General features: G+C 35.7%; 1 protein-coding gene across 1 annotated transcript in view; it reads right to left on the minus strand.

Annotated features, from left to right (window-relative positions):
- The window catches only part of ZNF654 (zinc finger protein 654), a 122,786-nt gene that overhangs the window by 36,609 nt on the left and 68,604 nt on the right, over window positions 1-17,573 (minus strand). The window contains exons 3-4 of the mRNA XM_036754919.1: window positions 7,060-7,141; window positions 540-675 (exon numbers count right to left, since the gene is read on the minus strand). Of these exons, the coding sequence (XP_036610814.1) occupies window positions 540-675; window positions 7,060-7,141 (218 nt within the window). The remainder of the gene's footprint in view (window positions 1-539; window positions 676-7,059; window positions 7,142-17,573) is intronic.

The raw sequence follows: 17,573 nt of genomic DNA on the forward strand, positions 1-17,573 counted from the left end.
TCCCTATATCTGAGAAATGAAGCTTCTAGCAGAGAAATGTGTAAAAAAAAATTTCTCCCCAGTTTTCTGCTTTCTTTCTAATCTTGGCACATTGGTTTTGTTTGTGCAAAAGCCCCTTTTAATTTAATGGAATCAAAATTATAAATTTTCAGTGGTCCTCTTTATCTCATGTTGGGTCATAAATTCCTCCCTTATTGACAGATCTGACAGGCAAAATTTTCCATGCTCCCTTAATTTACTTATGATATCATCCTTTATGTATAAATCTTGTACTCATTTTGACCTTATCTTGGTACTGGGCGTGAGATGTTAAAGACCTTTGTTTGTAATCTTAGACATTTACATTAACATTACATTTACAATCTTAATATTAAGGTTTGAGATTTGTTTATAAGTCATATGTTTAGTATGTTATTTTGTCATTTATTACTTTTGTCACACATTTAGCATATACTTAGAAACGACTCAAAATAGAAACACAGGTATAGAAGCAGTGTTAGGCTTATATTGCCCCTTTACTTTATGTATGCCTTAAATACCTATATCCTGAGATGTTGGCTTGGCCTTAAGAACTGCTTGCAACACTGGATCTTCCCACGGTCCACCACCTCTAATAATTCGAGTTACCAGTTCCAGATTCACATTTCTGTATCTGCTGAGGTGGTTCTGGCATTCCTACAAGAGAGAAATTAAGTTTAGTTTTCTGAATTTAAAGGTATTGTTTTAAAAGCTGAAGCAAGGTTTATATGATTAATGAAATAAAGAAAAAATATGGTTGGAAAACTTAATATAATTTTATTAGGTGAATATTCATATTCAAAGTGGCACTAAATGATTCCATGTGCTCAACTTTATATGTATATTATGTATTTTTTAAGTTAATGAACTTTCCCAGATCAAACTCCATATAAAAGTGATATCTTTCTGTACTCCCCAAATATATTTCACTGTTTCAGTTATTCTATTCCAGTTATTTTTTATTTTTCTTTTAAAAATTTATTTTTGAAAACATTTATTTTCTTTCCTTCCCATTGTCTCCCACTAATTAAAAAAAAACCATCATGAGAAAAGCAAACATTAATTCTGCTTTCATTCTGTAATTGATTTTATCCTATAAACTGCCTAATGTTCTGTCTATGAACTTAGTTCAGAATTCAACTGGCCTGTAATGCATTAAGTTTAGAAATCAGCCCTCTTGCTTATCACTCTTCAAGTCTTGCCTCAAAGAAATTCTTCTATCCTTGGAGATGTGGGTGAAAATCATAGTTTGGTCTTGTATCTTGACACTACTAAGCTATCCTTCAAGGACATCTGGTTTGCTATCTAAAGAAGTCTGACTTTGTAGGTAGTCTCAAACAATGAATACTTCTTAGTCTCAGGAGGAAAGGAAGAGATCATTGCTAATCCTTATTTCCAATTTCCAACCATTCATACTGTTCCCTGTCTCTCAGCTATGTAACCATTTTGTCCTCAATCCCCTCATTTCACTTACCCTGTTCTGTTCTTTTTTCTGTACTCCCTAAAAACCTACTAAAGGGCAGCTGTCCTTCTGCTAGAGGTCTTTGGCACATATCCAGTCAAGCCACTGATCCCTTTATTTATAGGTTCACAACCTGTTAAAAAACTGTTAACTTGCTGGGAGAAGATGTGCTTCAGTCTACCTTTGTTGAATTTCACTAGACAATCACAAACATGAATAGTCCAACAAATTAAATTCCCACAATGGTCCTGTCTAAAACCATGGAGAGTGGAACGTTCCAACTTTTGTCCACTGATGCTGTTAACTTTGCATTGACAAAAAGTTCCTGTAATGGTAATGTAAATGGGAAGATATTTCCCATCCATTAACAGGCCCATGTAACCTGCCTGGGTCACACAGAAGTCTGAGTCACATGAGCCTGTGGTGGAAGGAGCTTACCAAATGGGTGGAACAGGAAAAAGTAGAGCAGGAAGTCAGAGGTTGTTGCAGCTTGGAGAGAAAGAGAGGAGGCAGAGAAAGCAGCAGCTAGTGTGGGTGAGAGAGGGACATTTTGCCTAAGGGAGCTTGGTTTGTGAGGAGGCTTGGGGATGACAGTGCCCCCTGCATTGCTAATGTCTATAGATTTCTTTGTTGATATGATGGATTTGGCTTTCTGGTATTGGGATTTGGCTTTCTTGTGTATGAATAAATGTTCTAGTTCTGCCTTCAATGAAGAGAGTCTGTTATATTTTGCAATTCAGAACTATACAAGCATATTAGTAGCTGCCATAGGCGCTGTCAGTATTGCATTGGCACTACAGTTCCAAAAGTTCTAAAAAATCTTTTGAAGTTGTTTCCATTGTATAAATTGTTCTTCTAGTTGTGCTCACTTCACTCTTCATCAATTCATAAACATCTTTTTAGTTTCCACTGAAACTGTGCATTTTATTATTTCTTATGACACAATAATATTCCAATACATGCATATACTATAATTTCCTTAGCCATTTTATGTAGCAGAATGAGGCATATATTTTTTGATATGGTTAATGTGGGAATTTATTTTGCTGGACTATTAATGTTTATTATGATTGTTTTATAGGTGGGTAACCTGTTGGTTTCCAGTTTCAGGTTACTACAAAAAGCTGTCCTTTTATTCTTTTTTTCATCCTTGTGAGGTACAGGCCTAGCGGTGGTATAGCTGGATTAAAGGGTATGCATAAGTTTAGTAACTTTTTGGCCATAGTTCCAGAATGGCTGGACCAGTTCAGAACTTTAGCAAAAGTACACGAGCATGCTTATTTTCTTACAGCCCTTCTAACATTTGTCATCTTCCCCTTGTCATCTATACTAATTTAATAGGTATGAAGGAGAACCTGAGAGTAAATTTAATTTGCATTTCTCTTTTTATTAGTTATTTAGAACTATTTTTCAATTGGTTGTTGATAGGTTGGATTTCTTCCTTTAAAAATTGCCTGTTTGGCAATGGGGCATAGAAATCTATCTTGCCCTACAAGAAAGTAAGGGAAAAGGGGATGGCGGGGAGCGGGGTGACAGAAGGGAGGGCTGACTGGGGAATGGGGCAATCAGATTATATGCCATCTTGGAGTGGGGGGGGGGAGGGTAGAAATGGGGAGAAAATTTGTAATTCAAACTCTTGTGAAAATCAATGCTGAAAACTAAAAATATTAAATAAATTAATTAATTAAAATTTAACTTTAAAAAAAAAAGAAAAGAAAAAATCGTTCATATCCTTTGAACATTTATTGGGGAATGGCTTATAAAATGGTCCATAAATTTGAATCAATTCCTTATATATCTTGGATATGGGACCTTTAATCAGAGAAACTTGCTGCAAACACCTTTTTCCACCAGTTACCTGTTTTCCTTTTAAGTTTAACTGCGCTAGATTTGAGCAAACATTTTAATTTTATAATCAAAATTATGCACTTTATCTTCTGTGACTTTCTATTACTTGTTTAGTCATGAACCTACTCCCTATGTATAGATTTGAAAAGTAATTTCTTCCTAATTCTTCTAATATGTTTACAACATCATTAAAAAGGTGATTATTTTAAACTCACTAAAAAAGTAACACAAATTCTCTTTAGGGAGGAATCATTGTTATTTTTTTTAAAAGCACCAAGTTGCTGAAGGAAGCAAGACGGGTCAGAGTAAAGGGTCTCCTACCTCAAATTCATTCTCCATAAATTTGAAAATGAAGTTTCTTCTAAAAATTATTTTTCAGAAGGTTCTCAATGTATTTTAATGACATCATTTTTGTTTTTTAAGGCAGTTTCTAACATGAATGGTTATATGAATGTTTATACAAAAATGGTCTAGGGCATCATTCTTATATTTACAGAAAGGTTCTAATCATGTTCAATGATGATCAGTTATATATTTGTGTATATATATATACACACAGTTTCTGAAGACATTCTGACTATTCCAAGGTATTAAAATAGTCTTTTATTAGTCAGGAAAAAACATCTTGTTTAAACATTGTGGTAAAACCAAAGCTACTCTGGGCATATAAAAAGTTTATCCATGTTTCAGCAGTTGAGAGTTTTTGGCCCAAGAAACACACAAGAAGTAAAGGTGTGACTTAAATAGGCCACTCCAATATCTGTATACCTAGCCCTGGCTCTCAGTCCCTAGGCATAAAATTTCTTAGCTCTCTGTGGTCAGTGAGGCAACTATTATATTATCCTTATCTCTGAGGGGTTTAGGCTTAATTGGGCCTAAACAAAGTGGAAATGAAAGTGCATTTACTACCAGGAGTTTGCCTTCTATGTTTTGTGGATGGAGATCAATCTGCATCATCACTCATAACTCAAAGTTTTCCCCTTAACTTTTCTAAAAGACACAACCTCGAAAGGTTTAGGCAACTACAGGTTTAGATAATTCTACTAGTTAGCCATAAGGATATGGAGCAATAAACCTAAATACTGTGCTCATTTCTGAAAATACCTAATACAAATTTGTGACCAGAGATTACGTGTCAAAGCCAGACAGCAAAGTACATAATTTTTTCACAACAATGTCATTTTTATGTTAAGCATAAATATCCAAAGATAATGGAAAAAGGAATACATAATTAAAATACAGCATAAAGTTAACAAGTGACTTTGCTAAAAAACTATTATAATTACTTCCAAAAGTCTCAGACATTTATTATACACCTTAAATAAGAAGTAAACAAAAATAATTTGGGCTAATGTGTGTGTATATATACATATATAATATATGTAATTCACACACACACACACACACACACACACACACACGGGTCCAATAAGATGTTTTCATATTATTCTATGCCTTTGATAAGTTCCTCTAACTTCTCTCTTCCCTAGCCTAATGCCAGTGTCTTTGTGTGCATAATTCTGTCACATTTTCCCAAAATATTTTCATTTTGACTCCATGCTGTTAATGATGACCATAGCTATTTTTTAAAAAGTACAGACATATGGCACACTAATTAACGCCTATCTAAAGAGCAATGGCAGTGAAGTTATATATACTTTGAACCATTAAATCTATTATCATCTTGTTCCCATAATTTAAATCCCATTTTAGTGAGCTTATGGAATTATTAAAATGGATACTTACCTAAAGATTGGTAAAATGAAAATTCTCGTATAGTTTACAAAGGGGGTATATCTTATAATACTGTTTAGGGGCCAGTGTTATTTAGGACCTATAAAGCAAGGAGAAGTTTTGGTGGAAACATCTGGACTTGTTGATTTGAGTAAAAACTACTAGAAATAAATAGGAGGAGATTACATTATTTATGCTGTTCTCTCTTCCTGAACAGGTTTCTTCCAGGATGGAGTAAAGATACAATCTTTGAGAACAGTGTCACATTCTAGACTGGTGCTCATTTGCAGCCTATTACTGAATGGAGATTTATAGTAAAAACATAATGATCCACAGGAAGAAAAAGTGAGATGGTTAAAAAGCAATCCATGCTCTTGTCACTCTTGTGACTTGTCACTCTTCCTCTAAGATATTGCCCCCTTAGCATTATCCTCTATGTCTCTACTCCATTCAGAGTTGCTTTCATGAACAAAAGCAATTCTTTCTCTCTTTCTCAGCACTCTGTGCCTCTAATCAAATTGTTACTATCTCCCAAATGTTTACGAGTGTATCTTTTCTTTGTTAAAGTACAGTCAAATAAATAAATGAATGAATGAATAAAGTGCAGCCATTTCTGCTGTAATGCTTGTTTTGAAAACATGAATTTGTCCAACAATTTAAGCATAAAGTGACTTTCATTTGCTTATTTTCAATTTCATTCTGAAAGAAAGCAAAAAGATACACTACTTCACAGTAACTCAGAAGTTGCAACCCTTCCAATACCTACTTCCACAAACAAAGCTTTGGTCTTTGTCCAGGTAAAGTAACATATTTATTATATATTTTCTGATGCAGTAGAAACAGTGGGCAGAGAAGGGCTGTTTCACATCCACTCACTCCCTATTCCTCTAACCTCCACTACGGGATCACAGGGTGGGATTATGCATGCATATGACCCTCCATGAAATATATGCTGTTCTGCATTTGGTGAAGAGTGCTTCCTTTAGGAACTGAAGAACTGCTGTGAGCTATCAGTTATAATTAATTTCCTATGCTCAAACTCAAGAAGTTCACCACAGACAAAGGTCCTCCAAATTCATACAACCACAGATTTAGATCTGGAAGGGATCTTAGAGACCATCTTGTCCAAACCTCTCATTTTATTAATAAGGAAACAGCTTCAGAAAGGCTAAGTGACTTGTAGAAGGGCACGGTGGTATTAAGTACAAGAGACAGAATTTGAACCCACATTCTCTGATTCCTGTTTATTGGACCATGCTATCTTTCTATAGTAAGAACTCAAAAACTTTAAAACTTTCCAACCATAAAAATATTTTGAAGTCTGAAAAATTTTGCCAAGAATATCTTATACTGCACTTGAATGCGCTGAATGAATATAAACATCATGCCTCAAGTACATCATCTTTGTTGCAAATTACTAAAAGATAAAAGAACTACTGAAAACATTCGCTAAAAAGGGTTTCTCTTCAACTGGAATTTAGTACATTCATAACAGCAGAGAAGGGCTACTACAAAGAGCTGAATGTTGTAATGATATCTGGTAAGTAAAGGAATAAAACTGTGCTTACTGGACATCTTTTTTACCCCTGATAACATGTTGTTTTATTCTTTCTAATCATTTCAATTAGTTTTATCTGGCCCCTATGCAATTTAGCAACCTTCTGTGGCTATGGAAATTCAAAAACAAAATTAAAAAATCCTGAGCTATTCTAGGTCAAATGAGACAAATAAGGAATCGAAGTGGTAAATAATCAAAGCTTTTAGATGACAAAACTATTAACAATTCCACATATTTACTATTAGCAAAATAACTGGGTTTCCATAGAATAATAAAAGACTGTGTTTTTCTCTCTACTATTGTAATAAGACTGTGTGAGCCTTCTGAAAACTACAACTTTAACATCATTGAGCAAGCTAATAACAGGCAATGTATGTATGTACATTTTAGTAATAAAGTGTATTTTACATGGAAAATTTAACATAGTAAATTTCATTACCTGGATTGAACCAAGAATATCCTTTAATGGCTCTTCATAAAATTCATCTTTTCCAAAGAACAGCAGCAACTCAAAGAAACTCCTAAAAAAATCAAGAAATCTCAGAGTTTTGCCCCAATCTAAAATTATAAATGCCAATAAAAATAAGGATGACATACATATTTTTAAAAGTACAGGTAAAGTGTCTGCCTTCACAGTTAACTGTTTCAATGTTCAATTTAACTGCTTACTTAATGACAAATTTCATTTACTGTTCATAGTTACTATGGTAGATCCTCTGCACACAGTAGGCACTTAATAACAAGTGTATTGTTGTCCATGCCAGTGCTATCTTTACCCTTACTTTGCAAGCAGCCTACAGGTCAGCAGAGAAATACTTATTTTGAGTCTACCAATGATAATGCAATTACTAATACTGTAACTAATCAATTTTTCCAAGAAACAAACCATACACCATATTTACTATGGGATACCTATATGTCCACAGTAATATATAAGTTTAAGAAAGTTAGAATAATTGCCTTAATTCTAAGAAAGATTAAACAACTATCCAGCTGTTTAGCATTACTCTGAGGACAAAAAGAAAATACCATGAAAGACAAAAACCATCAGTCTAGTGAGGGCAAAAGAAGAATGATTTTTTTAAGGTTGGCACAAAAAAAGATTAAAGAAGCTTTATTTCCAAGGAATACTTCTCTGAAACGGAGTGATGCATTTGTCATAATCTGGGCAATATATAATGTTCGTTCACTCATGTTTTCCTGTATGACATACCTCTTCTGAATAGTATGGATCTCACTAAGGAGAACTTGTAATGTTTAGGAATTTGATGCAATCAGGAAATTGTCATTCACGAACTAGGGAGTATTAAGAAATTGAAGTAAAACCACACCAAATGGGAGCAGCAGTGGAAACCAGCGAGTCAGGGTGGGAGAACGCTGGGCATGCAAAACATGGGAGCAAAAACAGGCCCAGGGCTGAAATACCCAGTACGGCAGCGATCCCCAGGCCTCTCAGGCCAGGACTGGAGTCTGTTGGAGCCACCAACACAGAGAGACACATGGGAGACACCAGCACAGAGCCAGCGACCCTGGGAGTAGCTGCTCCTGAGGCCTCCAGCCCACAGTCTAAAGGTTTGACACTTGCCTTTCTGAACTTCCAGGAGCCATGATGACCAGGTAAAACAGATCTCATCCCTCCCTTCCTCACCCAGATAATACTCCCTCAGGAGAAACCCTGAAATAGAGGAGCCAAAAATGGGGCTTCAGTAGCCTTTTAGCTTGGGAAGTTGGGGAAAGGGCCCTTCTGGTGTGAGTAGAAGGAGACTAGTGCAGGAAGAGAGGTGTCCCAACAGGCCCCACCTCAGCAGAACAGCGGGAATTCCAGAGGCCTGGGGGGGAGGGGTGGAGCCAGCAAGGATCAACACCAGGATATGCCCTTGCACAGCCAGGGGAAGTGGCAGACACCAGCAGAGACAACGGTTGGGACCACCCTTGCTGTAGTGGAACCCTAGGGGAAGAGGAGACTTCCAGTAGCCAGACCACCACTCCCCCACACCTTAAGAAACCAGAGGTGCCAGCAAACAAAGCCAGTGAGCAGGCCCACAGTTTCCAGCACCAGAAGATTGGGACAGAGCCCCCTGAGCTCCAGAAGCAGAGATCCACCTTAGAAGCCAGGGGAAAAAAAACAAACACCTTGAAAAAACAGACCAGAAAAACAAAGACTATTGATTCCTATTATGGAGACAGGAAAGAGCAAAATACCAATTCAGAAGAGGGTAGCATTGACACTGTACCCACATCTGAAACTTCAAAAGGGAATATGAACTGGTCTCCAGCCCAAAAAGCATTCCTGGAAGAGCTCAAGGAGGATTTTAAAAACCAAATTAGAGAGGACAAATTAGAAGAGAACAAATCTTTAAAAAGTAAAATTGCTGAACTGGTTAAGAGGGTTCAAAATATAATTGGAGAGAATGACTACTTAAAATTAGTCAAATGGAAAAGGAGATACAGAAGCTAAATGAAGAAAATTTGTTAAAAATTAGAATTGGACAAGTAGAAGCTAATGACTCTATGAGACATCAAGAATCGGTCAAACAAAATCTAAAGAATGAAGAAAATGTGAAATATCTGATTGAAAAAAACAACTGACTTGGAAAACAGATCCAGGAGAGATAGTCTAAGAATTATTGGTCTACCTGAAAGCTATGATGAAAAAAAGAGCCTGGACAGTATCTTCCAAGAAATCATCAAGGAAAACTCCTCCAAAGTCCTAGAACCACAGGGTAAATAGTCATCGAAAGAATACACCGACCACCCCCTGAGAGAGATCCCAAATTAAAAACTCCAAGGAATATTGCAGTCAAATTCCAGAATTATCAGGTCAAGGACAAAATGTTGCAAGCATCCAGAAAGAAACAATTCAAATATCGCAGAACTGCAGTCAGGATCACACAGAATCTTGTGGCTTCTACAATAAAAGAAAGGAGGAATTGGAATATGATATTCCGAAAGGCAAAGCAGCTTGGACTACAACCAAGGATCAACTACCCAGCAAAATTGAGCATAATTTGTCAGGTAAGGAGATGAACATACAATGAAATAAGGGAATTCCAGACCTTCCTGATGAAAAGGCCAGAGCTCAATGGAAAATTTGATCTTCAGCATTGATCTTCAAATCTTCAAATATGTCTCTCAAGAGAGACATAAAAAGGTAAACAGGGGGGAAAAACTATGTTATTCAATAAGGGAAAATTGTTTATATCCTTACATAGGTTTATATTGATTTATATATGTTTTTTATATATATGTATATATACACACATATGAATCTTGAGAATGGTGCAGTTATGACAATTGAAAAGGATACACATAGACTGAGGGTGTCAGCATAAAGTAACTGATGTGATGATAAAAAATAGTTAAGGGTGCAAGGGTATTGTTATGGAAGAAGAGAAAAGGACAATGTAGAAAAGGGTAAATTATGTCATATGAAGAGGCACAAAAACATAGACGGAAAGAAAAGAGGGAGAAAAACAGTGTTTGAGCTTTACTCTCATCAGATTCAGTTCAAGGAGGGAATAACATACTCTGATAAGTATAGAAATCAAATTTGTCCTACAGCCAGTAGGAAGAGAAAAGGGAAAGAAAACGTGGGGAAGGCTGGATAAAAGGGAGGGAAGAAGTAGCAAGGGAAAAAGGGTAAGATAAGAGAGGGGTGTCATTAGGGAAGGAAAATTGAGGAAGACAGTGGAAGGGGAAAGGGAGAAATAAAAGCACAAACGGGGGGGGGGGGGAATAGGATGGAGAAAAAGACAGATCATAAACCATGAATGTGAATGGGATGAACTCTCTTATAAAATGGAGGTGGGTAGTAGAATGGATTAAAAACCATAATCCTACAATATGTTGTTTATTTTGAGGAGTGGAAGGGGAAAGGGAGAAATAAAAGCACAAACGGGGTGGGGGGGAGGGAAATAGGATGGAGAAAAAGACAGATCATAAACCATGAATGTGAATGGGATGAACTCTCTTATAAAATGGAGGTGGGTAGCAGAATGGATTAAAAACCACAATCCTACAATATGTTGTTTACAAGAAACACATCTGAAACAGGGGGATACACATGGGGTAAAGGTAAAAGGCTGGAGTAGAATATATTATGCTTCAGCTAAAGTAAAAAAAAAAAGCTGGGGTAGCAATCCTAATCTCAGACAAAGCAAAAGCAAGGATAGATTTAATTAAAAGAGATAAGGATGGACACTATATCCCGCTAAAAGGCACCATCAACAATGAATCAATCATTACTTAACCTATACGCACCAAGTGCTAGAGCATGCAAATTCTTAGAGGAGAAGTTAAGGGAGTTACAGGAAGAAATAGACAGCAAAATTGTACTAGTGAGGGACCTCAAAGTCCCCCTCTCTGAACTTGATAAAGCTGATCTCAAAATAATAAAGAAAGAGGTTAAGGAGGTGAATAGAATTTTAGAAAAGGTAGGTATGTTAGACCTCTGGAGAAAACTGAATGGGGATAAAAAGGAATATACCTTCTTCTCAGCGGTACATGGCACATACTCAAAAACTGATCACATACTAGGGCATAAAAACCGCACAATCCAGTGCAGAAAGGCAGAAGCATTCAGAGCATCATTTTCAGATCATGATGCAATAAAAATATTTTGTAATAAACGACCAAGGAAAGCTAAACTAAAAATATGAAACTAAATAATCTAATCCTAAAGAATGAGTGAGTCAAAGAACAAATCATACAAACAATAACTTCATTTAAGAGAATGACAATAATGAGCCAACATACCAAAACTTATGAGATACAGCAAAAGCAGTTCTTAGGGGAAGCTTTATATCGCTAAATGCTTACATGAATAAAATATAGAAAAAGGAGATCAATGAATTGGGCATGCAACTGAAAAAGCCAGAAAAAGAATGAATTAAAAATCCTCAATGAAATACCAAATTAGAAATACTGTAAACCAAAGGAGAGACTAATAAAATTGAAATCAAGAAAACTATTGAACTGATAAATAAAACTAAGAACTGGTTTTTATGAAAAAAAAAAAACAATAAAATTGATGAACCTTTGCTCAATTTGAATTTTAAAAAAAGAAAACCAAATTACCAGTATCAAAAATGAAAAGGGTGAATTCACCTCCAATGAAGAGGAAATTTTAAAAAAGCTTAGGAATTCTTATACCCAATTCTATGCCCATAAATGTAACAATCTGAGGGAAGTGGATGAATATTTACAAAAATATAAATTGCCCAGGTTAACAGAAGAGAAAGTAGAATACCTAAATAACCCCATCTCAGAAAAAGAAATTGAGCAAGCCATCAATGGTAGGAAAAAAATCTCGAGGGTCAGATGGTTTTACATGTGAATTTTATCAAACATTTAAAAAACAATTAATTCCCATACTTCATAGACTGGGAAACCTGGTGAAGGAATCCTACCAAATTCTTTTGATGACAAAAATATAGTCCTAATAACCAAATCAGGAAGAGTCAAAACAGAGAAAAAAAATTATAGATCAATTACCCTAATGAATATTGACGCAAAAATATTAAATAAAATATCAGCAAAAAGATTGCAGCAACTTATCACAAGAATAATACACTATGACCTGGTGGGATTTGTTCCAGGAATGCAAGACTGGTTCAATATTAGGAAAACCATGAGCATAACTGATTATATCAATAACAAATCTAGGAGAAACCATATAATCATCTCAATAGATGCAGAAACAGCCTTTGACAAAATACAACACCCATTCCTACAAAGCACAGGAACAAAGGGAGCCTTTCTTAAAATAATAAATAACATCTACCTAAAACCATCACCAAGCATTATATGTAATGGGGATAAGCTAGATGCATTCCCAATAAGATCACAAGTGAAACAAGTATGTCCATTATTACCTCTATTATTCAATTTGGTACTAGAAACATTAGCTGTAGCAATGAGAAAAAGAAATTGAAGGAATTAGAATAGGCAAATTGCAGATGATATAATGATTTACTTAGTGAATCCTAGAGAATCAAGTAAAAATTTACTTGAAATAATAAACAACTTTAGGAAAGTAGCAGGATGTAAAATAAACCTACATAAATCCTTGGCATTACTATACATTACTAACAAAGCCCAACAGCAACAGATCAAAAGAGAAATTCCATCTAAAGTTACTGTAGACACGATGAAATATTTGGGCTTCTACCTGCCAAGAGGGCCTATATGAACACAATTAGGAAACACTTTTCACACAAATAAAGTCAGATCTAAATAAATGGAAAAACATCAGTTGCTCATAATTAGGCCGAGCTAATACAATAAAAAGGACAATTTTACCTAAATTAATTTACTCATTCAATGCTCTACCAATCAAACTACTCAAAAATTATTTTACAGAGCTGGATAAAATAATAACCAAATTCATCTGGAAGAACAAGAGGTCTAGAATATCTAGGGAATTAATGAAAAGAAATGTTAGCCACACCAGATATTAAACTGTACTGTAAAGCAGCAGTCATCAAAACTACTTGGTACTTGCTAAGAAACAGAGTGGTGGATCAGTGGAATAGGTTAGGTACGCAAGACACAGTAGTCAACGACTATAGCAATCTACTCTTTGATGAACCCAAAGAATCCGGTTTCTGGGCTAAGAATTCACTATTTCACAAAGACTGCTGGGAAAACTGAAAAACGGTATGGCAGAAACTGAATATATCTTACACTGTATACCAAAATAAAGTCAAAATGGGCTCATGATTTAGGAATAAAGGCTGACACTATAAGCAATTTAGGAGAGCAAGGAATAGTTTACCTATCAGATTTATGGGAAAGGGAAAAACTCATAACCCAACAAGAGATAAGAGTATTGCAAAATACAAAATGGATAATTCTGATTATGTTAAATTGAAAAGTTTTGTATAAAAAAAGCCAAGGCAACAAAGATTAGGAGGGAAGCAGAAAATTGGGAGAAAATCTTCACTGGAACCAGTGTCTCTGATAAAGGCTTCATCTCTAAAATACACAGGGAACTGAGCCAAATTTATAGGAATACAAGTCATTCCCCAATTGAGAAATGGTCAAAGGATATGAACAGGCAGTTTTCAGAGGAAGAAATTAAAGATATCTATGGGCATATGAAAAAATGCTCAAAATCACCACTGATTAGAGAAATGCAAATCAAAACAACTCTTAGGTACCCCATCTCTCCTGTCAGATTGACTAAAATGACAAAACAGGAAAATGATGGAGAGGATGTGAGAAAATTGGAACACTGTTACATTGTTGGTGGAGTTGTGAACTGATCCAGCCATTCTGGAGAACAATTTGGAACTATGCCCAAAGGGCTATAAAAATGTTCATACCCTTTGACCCAGCAATACCACTTCTAGGTCTATATCCCAAAGAGACCATACAAGCGGGAAAGGAACTCGTATGTACAAAAATATTTATAGCAGGTCTTTTTGTGGTGGCAAAGCATTGGAAATCAAGGGGATGCCCATCAAATGGTGAATGGCTGAACAAATTGTGGTATGTGAATGTAATGGAATATTATTGTGCTACAAGAAATGAGGAGCAGATGGACTTCATTATAACCTGCAATGACCTATGTGAACTGATGTTGAGTGACAGATGCAGAACCAGGAGATCATTATACATGATTACAGACACAGGGTATCTTTAAGGACTAACTTTGACAGACTTGGCTCCTCTCATCAATGCAAAGTTCAAAGGCAGCTCGAAAAGACTCATGATGGAAAAAGTTATGCACATCCAGAGAAAGAATTATGGAGTCTGAATGCAGATTGAGGCAAACTTTTTGATCTCTCTTTTTTCTTTCTTTCTTTTTTGGTTTCATTTCTTCTTTCTCATGATTCATTCCACTGCTTATAATTCTTCTTTACAACAGTACTACTATGTAAATAAGTTCAATGTGAAGGTATATGTAGAACCTACATTTGATTACATACCATCTTGGAGGGTAAGGGGAAGGAGAGAGAGGGAGAGAAAATTTGGAACCCAAAAAATTGTGGAATTAACTGTTGTAAAATAAAAATTTAAAAAAAAAAGAAATTGAAGTATAAGGAATTCCTCTTCCATTTGGAATTTGTGTAGGACACTGCATAGAGAAGTGGCAAATATCTTTAAAAAAAAAAAAAGAATGCATCTCCTTGTTTTATACTTTCTTTGATATTGATGATCAGAGGATTCCACTGAATAAATTTCTGTCCTTGTATCTACAAAGGAATTATGCGTACTCTACAGGCGCATGACAAACATTTTACTGAAGGAGAGCTTTTAAAATTGGTTTTGTTCTAACAAAACAAATGTTTTCACCAAATAACTTTACTCACAGTTAGGTATAGCGCTATCCTTCCCTTCTCAAGTCCTAGTACTCCTTCAAACTAGCAAGCATTCATAAAACTCATTCAGGAAAATTATACTAGATAATATCTGGCTGACAACTTAACCCTTTTTTTTTTCCACATTAGTATTATGTGTGTGTAGGTGTAAATGTTTGGTTGGGTGATGGGGAGAAAGGGATTAGACACAAGCCATCACCTCACTGCCTTATGTGCACATCAAAGAGGATATTTACTTGTTCTGACAATCGTTACACGTCACCCCCGCTAGTGAATAAACCCGGGTGGCTCCCTATTACCTCCAGGATCAAACATGAACTCCTTGTTGGGCATTTACAGCCCTTTATAACCTGGTTCCATCTACCCTGACTCATCTTTTTATACTTTACTCCTCTTCTGGAAGTCTATGATTTAACTAACCTGGCCTACTTGTTGCACCTCACACATGACACTCAATTCCAACTTTTATACTACCTGAAACATATGCCTAGAATGTTTTCCCCTCATCACCTCTGTCTCCTAGCTTCCCTGCATGACTCAGCTCAAACTCTCTCTTCTACAGAAGGCCTTTCCAGGTCTCTCCTTCCTCTCAGTTTCCCTTCTCTAAGATTAATTTCCATTTACACTATGTATATCCTTAATAACATTGTTATTCGCATGCAATTTTTCCCATTAGAATGTGAGTTCCTTGAAGGCAAAGTCATTTTTGCCTTTCCCTCTGTCTCCAGGACAGTGCCTGGCACACAGCAAGTATATAAATCCTCGCTGACTTACTGAGTGTGCTATTCTTCTGGTTTTGCTTACTTCTCCTGCATCAGTTGATGAAAGCCTTCCTATACTTCTCCCAAATTTTCCTATTTGTTGCTTTTTACAGTGCAATATTATTCCATTACATTCACATACAATTTGTTCAGCAATTTTCCCTAGACAGTAATCTACTTTATTTCCATTCTTTTGCTAACTGCAAAAGTGCTTCTTGAGTCAGCAAGTACAAATTTTTTCTTTAGTTTGTATTTAGTAATTCACATTTCACACAATTAAAGTGCTTGAGGATTGGGTAAAGAAACACATAACGGACTTCTGAAGCTGCCCACATTTCCCATTTAGTCATTGTTTTACACTTAGAACAACCAAAAAGAATGAAGCTTTTTAAGTCCTGTGTAAGAAATGTCATCTCTATTACCAAAGGCTAGGTTCCAGAGATAACTGAAAATTGAGAAATCTTTGAATATGTTCCCAAGAAAATATTTCAGACAAACTGATCACATTTCAAATCTTTGAAAGCGATGCTTTTATCTTTTTTAAATGCTCATTCAATTCTAAGGATAACAGAAAGCCTGAATTAAGTTAATCTGCTTTTAATACCTTATTTCCATATTGGGATAATCTCTCTTAACAGGGCACTATGCCACTTATTGGCAGAAAGAGCCACCTATATATAGACTTAAGAAGAGGGATAGAGTATAAGCTGAATAGGAACAACAGAAAGCAAGAGTGAGATAAACTTGGATTGTTGGGGTACAATGCAACCCCCAAACCCAGAAATCAAGAGTCTCAAGGGCAGTTTACCAAAACTTTTTCATACACTGACACAGTAGGGTCAGTTAAAAAGTATATGAAACAAAGAATAATGTCTTTCAATGGTTTGTCTTCTTTCCTCAGTATCTAGACCAGGGCTTAAAACTTTTTCCACCTGCAACCCCTTCAGCATTTCTTAAACTGTGGGTCTAGACCCCACATGGGGCTGCCAATCTAAACCACTATTCACATCTATTAAAAGTGCTGAGAGTCATGTTTAACCTTAAAAAAAATCTATGAATAGATCTATAGCTTTATGAAATAACTTACTTCTACTTTGATCTGATTTTATATTAAAAAAAACTAAAAGTTTCCTGCTATATTCTGTTGGTCTTAACATCACTATGAGAAGAGTAATAATGGTGTTGCCATAAAATTATTATTTTCATCAAAACAAAGTATTTCAAGACACACTTTGACCCCCAGCACTATATGTCATGGAAACTGCGCTGAATTCCTTTACCCCAGGAGCTGAATCTGGAAGAAATACCCTGACTGAAAATATCCTAAGAAGAGAAAGAATGGGTGCCCCTTGTTGTGAGACTTCCTATGGTGCTATCTGCTCTAGTCCTAATTTTACCTTAAGAAAGAAGCATTTCTCTATGCACTTTTAATGAGTGCCTTCCCTCTGTTAACTAATTTCCATTTACATTGTCTACATAGTTTGCACATAGTTGTTTGTTAAACTATGAGTGCTCCTTGAGGTCACGGGCCATTTTTGTGTCTTTGTTTTTTACCATTTTTTGGTATCCTGAATATTTAGCATGCTCCTGGTACATACAAAGTAAGCACTTGACACAAGTTTGCTGACTTGATCTGAGGTGTCCAGAAATAAAAAGCTCCAGAAAACTCAAATCAAATCCTTACTTTTCAGAAAAACTAAGTGCCAATATTAAAATAGACACTGAAACAAATAATGCTTGAAAGGGATAACACTTAAGACTTTTAGTTTACTTGCTCCTGTGGTTATCTGAAATCTGATTTTGATTTTTTTCAAACTTGGGAAGTCTGATTGTACTCTAAATTATTTCTGACATATACCACACAAAAA

This window comes from Trichosurus vulpecula, chromosome 4, assembly GCF_011100635.1.
Source record: "Trichosurus vulpecula isolate mTriVul1 chromosome 4, mTriVul1.pri, whole genome shotgun sequence".
Taxonomy (NCBI): domain Eukaryota; kingdom Metazoa; phylum Chordata; class Mammalia; order Diprotodontia; family Phalangeridae; genus Trichosurus; species Trichosurus vulpecula.